The sequence below is a fragment of the Mycteria americana genome, unplaced genomic scaffold (genome assembly GCF_035582795.1).
Source record: "Mycteria americana isolate JAX WOST 10 ecotype Jacksonville Zoo and Gardens unplaced genomic scaffold, USCA_MyAme_1.0 Scaffold_39, whole genome shotgun sequence".
Taxonomy (NCBI): Eukaryota; Metazoa; Chordata; class Aves; order Ciconiiformes; family Ciconiidae; genus Mycteria; species Mycteria americana.
In genome coordinates this window covers 657,012-665,419 of record NW_027445626.1, presented here as the reverse complement: position 1 = coordinate 665,419, position 8,408 = coordinate 657,012, and the positions used below count along the sequence as shown (strand labels likewise).

The 8,408-nt window shown below is 54.2% G+C and overlaps 1 protein-coding gene across 1 annotated transcript; it reads left to right on the top strand.

Moving 5' to 3' along the window:
* On the top strand, positions 1 to 1,023 carry LOC142403572 (olfactory receptor 14A16-like). The gene has a single exon (XM_075489818.1). It carries the CDS (start codon positions 1 to 3, stop codon positions 1,021 to 1,023), a length of 1,023 nt encoding a protein of 340 aa, XP_075345933.1.
* Positions 1,024 to 8,408: the final 7,385 nt, after the last annotated feature.

Sequence of the window (8,408 nt, the reverse complement as noted above, 5' to 3'; positions counted from 1 at the left end):
ATGGCTTTGGTTTTGCTCAGAAAAGTCTCCCCTAACTTGTCAATGACTTTTCCTCTTTGCACGGGTCCCCATGCCTGGAGACAGCAAATATCCAATGGCAGCTCTATCACCGAGTTCCTTCTCCTGGCATTCATGGACACACGGGAGCTGCAGCTCTTGCACTTCTGGCTCTTCCTGGGCATCTACCTGGCTGCCCTCCTGGGCAATGGACTCATCATCACCGCTGTAGTCTGCAACCATCACCTCCACACCCCCATGTACTTCTTCCTCCTCAACCTCTCTCTCCTCGACCTGGCATCCATTTCCACCACTGTCCCCAAAGCCATGGCCAATACCTTGTGGGACAGCAAGGCCATCTCCTACCTGGGATGTGCTGCCCAGGTCTTTCTGTTTGTCTTTTTCATTTCAGCAGAGTTTTCTCTCCTCACCATCATGTCCTATGACCGCTACATTGCCATTTGCAAACCCCTGCACTACGGGACCCTCGTAGGCAGCAGAGCTTGTGTCCACATGGCAGCAGCTGCCTGGGCCAGTGGTTTCGTATATGCTCTACTCCACACTGCCAATACATTTTCAATACCTCTCTGCCAAGGCAATGCCCTAGACCAGTTCTTCTGTGAAATCCCCCAGATCCTCAAGCTCTCCTGCTCAGATGCTTACCTCCGGGAAGTGTGGGTTATTGTGGTTAGTATATTTGTGGATTTTGTGTGTTTTGTTTTCATTGTGCTGTCCTATGTGCAGATCTTCAGGGCAGTGCTGAAGATCCCCTCTGAGCAGGGACGACACAAAGCGTTTTCCATGTGCCTCCCTCACCTGGCCGTGGTCTCTTTGTTTATTAGCACTGTCATGGTTGCCTACCTGAAGCCCCCCTCCATCTCCTCCCCATTGCTGGATATGCTGGTGGCAGTTCTGTACTCAGTAGTGCCTCCAGCTGTGAACCCCCTCATCTACAGCATGAGGAACCAGGAGCTTAAAGACACATTGAAGAAGCTGATTCAATCAGCTCTTTCTCAGCAGCAATAGCCTGCTCACGTCTCTTCAGAAGTGATTTCAAATTCATCTTGGGAACCTCCTGTGCTTTGGCCACTTTATCTGTGATGACCATGTTTGTCCGTGTCTGCATCCACTCCACTTCCCCAGAGGCATGAACCCAGCCTGTCTGACCCAGAGGCCTGTTCACGTGTGTCTGGCACAATGGTACAGCTGGCTTCTCGTGTCGCACCTCTGTAATAAAAGGGGATTTCCTCATGGTGGTGTCTGGAGGTTGGGCTCTTCTTCCAAAGCTGAGCTCAGGCTGAAGAAATTGCCCCCACAAGGCCGTGCTGCTTTGCTTGGGTTCTCCCCATGGGATGAGGGGAGGAGGTCATGGGGCAATGTGTTAGAGAATGGGCCTGGGCTGAGCCTTCACCTGTGGGTGCCCAGTTCCACCCGAGATGGTGAATGATCAACAGGGATCTGCCTGGGAATGTCACCCCATGGCTTTCAGGCACCACAGCCCGCTCGCTCTGCAGAGCAATACCAACAGCGTGGGACCCTGTGGAGGGCACAGGGAGGAGGAAGGAGCGGCAAGTCAGGCCAGCATGGACAAACTTCCATGGTGAAAGGCTCTCTGGGGGCAGGGACATGTCTGGAGAAGAGAAAGCAGCAACTCTGTGCTTCTAGGGGGGAATAAATGACAAAGAGATATCTATTTCTGAATGCACCAGCTCGGGCAGGCTTCTCTATTGCTTGGGTGGCTGGAGCAGCCTGAGGATGCCCTGGGCCAGGAGCCTTTTCCTGGGAGTGGGGCTGGCACAGAGGGGTTTGCTGGCCATGGACAATAAGGCTGTCTTGGAGACAGGAGCAGACACTGGCCTCCATCTCCTCATGCCATGGCTGGCCCTCAGCCCTGGGACTGAGACACCTCTCTGCCTCTCTGGCAGGAGTTACTGTTAGCTTCAGAGGGGCTGGGGCTGTGGGGTTGAGTGTGCAGAGCTTTGCAGTACCCATCAGTGGGCACGGCCATGGGGTCAGCCCAGAATGGGCTGCTTTTCTGGGCTGGACAGAGATAGATGGGTAGGGGAGGGAAGTGCTGGGGAACACCAGATAGGGACAGGGCTGTGGTGGAAACTACTTGGGAGAGGAACGCACTGAAGTTAGCTGAGCTGCCTGACCATGCAGGGTGAGGACTCACACCAGGGGGTTGCTGGTGCAGAGTCAGGGCTTGTGGAAGGCAGCGGAGACTTGCAGACACAGGAGAGAGGAGGCTGGTCTGTTGTCTTTGGTGGCATGGACAGCTGGGGAAGGTGCCCCAGGGCATTTGTAACACAGACAAACACCACCCCCCCCAGTGCCCGGTTGCACCACAGCACTACCCTTCAAGTGACATTTCCTTTTTCCTCATGCCCAGGCTCAGACTCCAAACCTTCTCCTTTCTCGTGCTGTTTCCTCTACAAAGGAAATCTTCATCCTCTCTGAAAGCACCCTTCAAGCAGCTGCAGGCCATGACAACATTGTCCTTGGCCTCTACATCAGGAGGCCAAAGCAGCCCAGGTCCCTCAGCCTCTGCACACAAGTCATGGGATTCAGCCCCTTCACCCCATCTTGGCAGATGTACTCTGCACCTTCTCCAGGTCCTCCCCACTCCTGCAGAACATGGAGCCCCACCCCAGCACAGATTAGTTCAGATGTGGCCACACTCCTGCTGAGTCAAGGGAGGAGCTAACTCCCCTTGTCTGGGTGGCCATACTCCTCCTAATTCAGCCCCATATGCAGCTGGCCTGATTCGTGGTCAACATGCTGCACTGGCTTCCTATAGCATCCCTTGTAGCAACCACGCCTTCTCCTCAGGCTCACTCCTCAGCTGGTCAGCTCCATGCTTGCCTTGATACATGGGGTTATTCTGCTCCTGATGCAGGACTGGCCACTTCTCCTTGTAAAACTTGGTGAGGTTTCTGTTGGCCACCCTGTCCTGTGGTGCCTCTAACAAGATGACAGCATGAGGAACTGCAGGACAAGACGGATAATAAAAGAAGGTCCTAGTCTAACAGACTTGCAGACCAAAGTAAGAATTTGCAATGCAGCCATCCCAGACACACCAACAGAGGGCACCAGGCAAGCAAAGCCAGGGCCAGTGGGCAAAGGGAAAACAGAGGTGGGCTTCTTGTGTGGGAGGGTTGGAGGATGACCAAAGGGAAGAACCTGGGCTGGGGGAAACATGGAAGAAGGAAGTTGGAGGTGAAGCAAAGGGTTCAACCAGGGCTGTTTGTGGGCACCTGTTAAGTAGCCCTCAATCTCATTTCTCCAGCAGGGAAATCAGCATGGCTGGGCACACCTCTGATGTGTCTTGACAGGAATGCACACAGTGTGGGCAATTCCTGAGCTATAATCTCACTTAGGTACCCAAGATACAGCCACATAGCTCACATCACTGGAGGGTAGCCATGGATGGAAGCAGTCTCTTTAGGAAGGACGGGGCAGGTCGGTGAGGAGGGGAAGTTGTCCTGTATGTGAGTGAGCAGAAGGACAGGATGGAGCTCTTCCTAGTGCCAGGTGATGAGCCAGATGAGAGCTGATGGATGAGGATTAGTGGGCAGAGCAACGTGGATAACATTGTAGGTGGTGTCTGCTATGGACCAACCATATTAAGAAGAAGCAGCAGATGAGGTTTTCTTCAGAGAAGTAGAAGCAGGTTCTCATTTGCAGTCCCTGGTCCTCATCGGGGACATTACCCAGTCAGATGTCTGCCTGAGAGGCAGCACAGCAGGGCACAAGACACTCAGGAGGCTTCTGGAGGGCACCATGAACCTCCCAACCATTCAGTGAGAGTGTTAGGAAAGGCAAAGTCCATCTCGATCTCATCTGGTAATTCAATCTGGACATGAAGGGCATGAAGAAAGGGTTTAAGAACGACACCAGCAGCAAAAGGAAGGCTCGGGAAAATGTGGGCCTGCTGCTAGATGGGCTAGGGGCCCTGGTGACAAACAGCACAGAAAGGGCCAAGAAAGAGCCATGCCTTCTTCCTCTCTGAGTTTACTGGGAAGACCAACCTGCAGGAATGCCAGGCCCCCAAGACCAGAGGCAGGGCATGGAAGACTTACCCTTGGTGCAACTTACCCAGGTTAGGGAACATTTAAAGAATGTGCACGTGCATAAGTCCTTGGGACCTGAGGGGATGCACTGGTGAGTGCTGAGGAAGATGGCTGATGTCATTGCAAGGCCACTTGACATCATGTTGGAAAGGTCATGGGGATTGGGCAAGGTTCCTGAGGACTGGAAGAAAGCAAATGTAAACCCTATCTTTAAGCAGGGCAAGAAGGAGGATGCAGGGAGCTGTCAGCCTGGCTCTCCATGATACCCCTGTAGACAAACTGAGCAAGTATGGACTAGAGAAGTGGAAAATGAGATGGATGGAAAAGTGCCTGAATCCCAGAAGGCTGTGTCCAGTGGCACAAAGTCCAGCTGGAGGATAATCACCAGGGGTGTAGCCCAGGGGTTGATATGGGTCCCGTTCTATACAGCCTTTGATTGGAGTCCTGGAGGATGGGACCAGGGGCATCGTGAGCAGGTTTGTGGATGATACAGAACTGGGAGGAGTGGCTGGTAGAGCGGCTGGTTGCACTGCCGCTCAGAAGGACGTGGGCAGGCTGGAGAAGTGGGCAGAGAGGAAGCTCGTCAAGTTCAACGAAGGGAAAGACAAAGTCCTGCCCCTGGGCAGGCATAACGCCATGGACCAGTACTGGGGGCTGGGGGCTGACTGCCTGGAAAGCAGGTTTCTAGAGAAGGATCAGGGGGTCGTGGTGGCTAACAAGCTGGCCACGAGCCAGCAGTGCGGCTGTGTGGCAAAGCAGGCCAACAGCCTCCTGGGCTGCGTTCAGGAGAGGTTTGCCAGCAGGTGGAGAGAGGTGATCCTTCCCCTCTAGTCAGCACTGCTGAAGCCACGTGTGGAGTGCTGTGTCCAGTGCTGGGCTGCCCAGTACAAGAGAGACATGGAGTGACTGGAGGGAGTCCAGCAAAGGGCCACAAAGATGATGAAGGCACACAAGCATCCTTCAGGAGGAGAGGCTGAGAGAGCTGGGCCTGTTTACCCTGGAGAGGGAAGGCTCATAGGGATCTTGTCCATGTGTATCAATACCTGATGGGAGGGAATGAAGAAGAGGTAGCCAGGCTTTTCTCTGTGGTGCCCAGTGACAGACAACGGGTAGCAAGGGAAGCACAGGAACTTCCATCTCAACACAAGAAAACACCTTTCATCTGTGAGGGTGGTTGATTACTGGAACAGGTTGTCCAGAGAGGTTGTGGAGTTTCCATGCATGGAGATATTCAAAATCCAGCTGGAGCCTGTATTGGGCATCCCGCTCTAGACTAGACTAGGCCATCTCCAGAGGTGCCGCCAAGAAGAGTCAGAAGGAACCAGTGGAGGTGTCCAGTGCTACGCTCTGCTCTGAGAGCTTGTCCGTTAGATCAGGTTGGTGAGTGCTTTTCCCACTTGAGTTTTGAGAATGCCTGGACCGTGGACCCAGTACTAATCAACTATAAATGTATGCATTTTTTCCTTAAACCTCATTTGAAATTTCCTTGCCTGCTTCTTGTCCACATTGTCTCTTGTCCTTGTCTTTCCTTCCTGACTGCCAGACACACCCTCATGCCTACTGTAAGCAAGGACAACCACAACCTTCTCTCCAAGTGTGGCAACACCAGGATCCCCTGTGACTGCACAGCCAGGCATTGTGGCCAGCTGTGAGCAGAGAGACACCCTGGGGGTCCCTGCCTGGGCTCAGAGGAGGGCATGTGGAGACACCCAGCACCTAACACAGAGGGAATGTGGTGCCTGTGGGCTGACACTGAGGCAGGGTTTTGGTCAGAAAGGGTGAGCAGAGAAGACCTCCAGCAGCTCCTCTGCATACCTGGTCAGGGAGTAATGCCCTTGGTGGTGCTCCTGAGAGAGGATGGTGGCATGGGAAGGGAGGTACTAAGAGCTGTGGTGCAGGGCACTGGGGCTCAGAACTAGGTCTGGGGTTCCCAGCAGGCAGTGCCAGTGGCTACAGCCCCAAGAGACCCCTGGCCATGGAGAGAGCATCAGCGAGTCTTGTCCCAGCTGTGGAGAGCTGCTGTGGCTGCAGAGAGGTTCCTGGGAGTGCTGGGGTCAGTCCTGGCTGCCCTGCACCTCCCAGCCCAGCATGTCTCTTGGGTCTCCACAGCAATCGCACTGACTGGGGTGACAGCCCTGCCTGGCTGGGGATTGAGGGCAATTTAGGGTTTCCATCAGTGTGGGAGGTTCTTGGAGCATCGTGGCTTTTGTTGAGATCCCTGTCCCTGTCCCTGGGCTGGCCCACACCTGCATCCCCACATGTGGCCCTAGACCTCTGCTGTGCAAACACCAACTTGGGACAGGGTGCATTCAGGGCTGGGGAAACATCCTCCCGGCACAGTTCCCACAAGCGACCTCAGTGCCTCATTCCCCTGCAGCCACCCAGCTTTGACTGCCCACCCCAGCACCCGACCCCTTCCCTGCCTTGGCCATGGCCCCCGTGAGGGTTTGCAGACAGCCCTGCTCTGGCGTCTGCCAGGGTGTGGGCATGTGTGAGCCCATGCAGGTCTGGATGTTCCCCCAGTACAGACACTGAGCCCAGCAAGAGGACGGAGATGGTTCAATACTGTGTGGGTCTCCCCAAAACGTCCCTGTGACCTCCAACTTCATTTCCCGCAGCCTTTTCAGCTCCACCCATAAATCTTCATCTTTGGGGTCTTCCTCCCAGTCACTGCTTATGGGGGAGGATGGGGATCCGGGGGGTGGGGTGGGGGCTAGTTGGGGATGGGTTCTTTAGCAGGTGGAGGAGGGGGGGATATAGGGGCGATAGGATTTGGGGGATGTTGGGGGGTGATTTGTGGAGGCCCTGTGGTAATTCTGGGCATCCCTGGGGCAGTTGGGTATCTGTTGGGATTCCTAGGGGAAGTTTGGTGTCCCTGGGGACGTTGGGGGTCCCTGGTGCAGTTTAGGGTGTCTCTGAGACTAATCTGCAAGTCCCTGGGGGCAGTTTGTGGGATCTCTGGGGTAGTTTGGTGTAATCTGGGGCTCCCTGGAGATGTTGGGAGTCACTGGGGAAGCTGGGGGGTTCCATGGCAGTTTTGGGGTCCCTGGGGCAGTTTGGGGAGGTCTGTGGGTGTAATTTGGGGGTCCCTGAGGCAGTTTGCTTGTCACTGGGGGTAGTTTTGGAGTCCCTTTGCAATTGTGTGGTCCCTGGGGCACTTTGGGGCTCCTGGGCCAGTTGGTGGGTCCCTGGGGGTAGGTCGAGGGGGCTTAGGGTGTTTTTGTGAGACCCTGGGCTAATGTAGGGTCCCTGGAAGCAACTCAACGGATCTTAGGGACTGTTTGGGGGTCCCTGGGGTAGTTTTGGGGATCCCTGAAGATAGTTCAAAGGGCTTTAGGGGCAGTTTTGTGGTCCCTGTGGCAGTTTTGGGGTCCCTGGGGGTAATTTGGGGTGCTTGGGGGCAGTTTGTGGGTCCCTGGGGATGTTGGGGGTCCTTGGGGGTAGTTTGGGGATTCCCTGGGGAAGCTGGGGATCCCTTGGGAAATTTGGGGGGTCCCAGGGGCACTTCTGGAGTCCCTGGGATTAATTTTTGGGTTCCTGGTATATGTTGAGAGGACCCTGGGGTAGTTTGTGTTTCCCTGGGGCAGTTTTGGAGTCCCTGGGGCATTTTGGGCATCCCTAGGGCTAATTTGGGGTCCCCGGGGGTAATTTGGTGACTCCAAAGAGCAACGTGGGGGGGTCAATGGGGGTGCTCCCCCCACCCCCCCCGAGGGACCCCATAAACTCTCACCTGGCAGCACCCCCACCAGGGGGTCCCCCCCATTACCTCCACCTCCCCTGTGGGACAGGACTGGGGGTAAATGGGGGTATATATAGGGGCTATGTAAGGGGAGGTGTATATATGGGGAGGGGGATATGTGGAAACTATAAGGGTTTATATATGGAGAGTATATATAGGGGGGTATATATAGGCGGTATATATGGAAAGTATATGTATATGGGGTTATATACACGGGTATATATTGAGACTATATCTATAAGGTGTTATATAGGGGCATATATAAATGTGGGTATATACAGTAGGTATATATGGGGATGGTTGTAAATAGGGTTATAAATGGGGGGTTAAAAAGGGGGGTATAAATGGGTGGTATTTATGGGGAGGGGTACATAGGAGGGATATATGGGGAGGGGTGTAAATGGGGGTTTAAATGGGGGGGTTAAAAAGGGGGTTGTAAATCGGGGTTATAAATGGGGGAGGTATTTATGGGAAGTGGTCCATATGGGGAGGGGTGTATATGGGGAGGGGTGTATATGGAGGTATATAGACAATATAGAGGGAGAGGTATATATGGGGGTATATAGGAGGATATATATGGGGAGGGTAATAGATGGTGG

What these genes read in the sequence shown, in the direction of transcription:
- LOC142403572 (XM_075489818.1), top strand. Translation starts at nt 1, where the DNA reads ATGGCTTTGGTTTTGCTCAGAAAAGTCTCCCCTAACTTGTCAATGACT.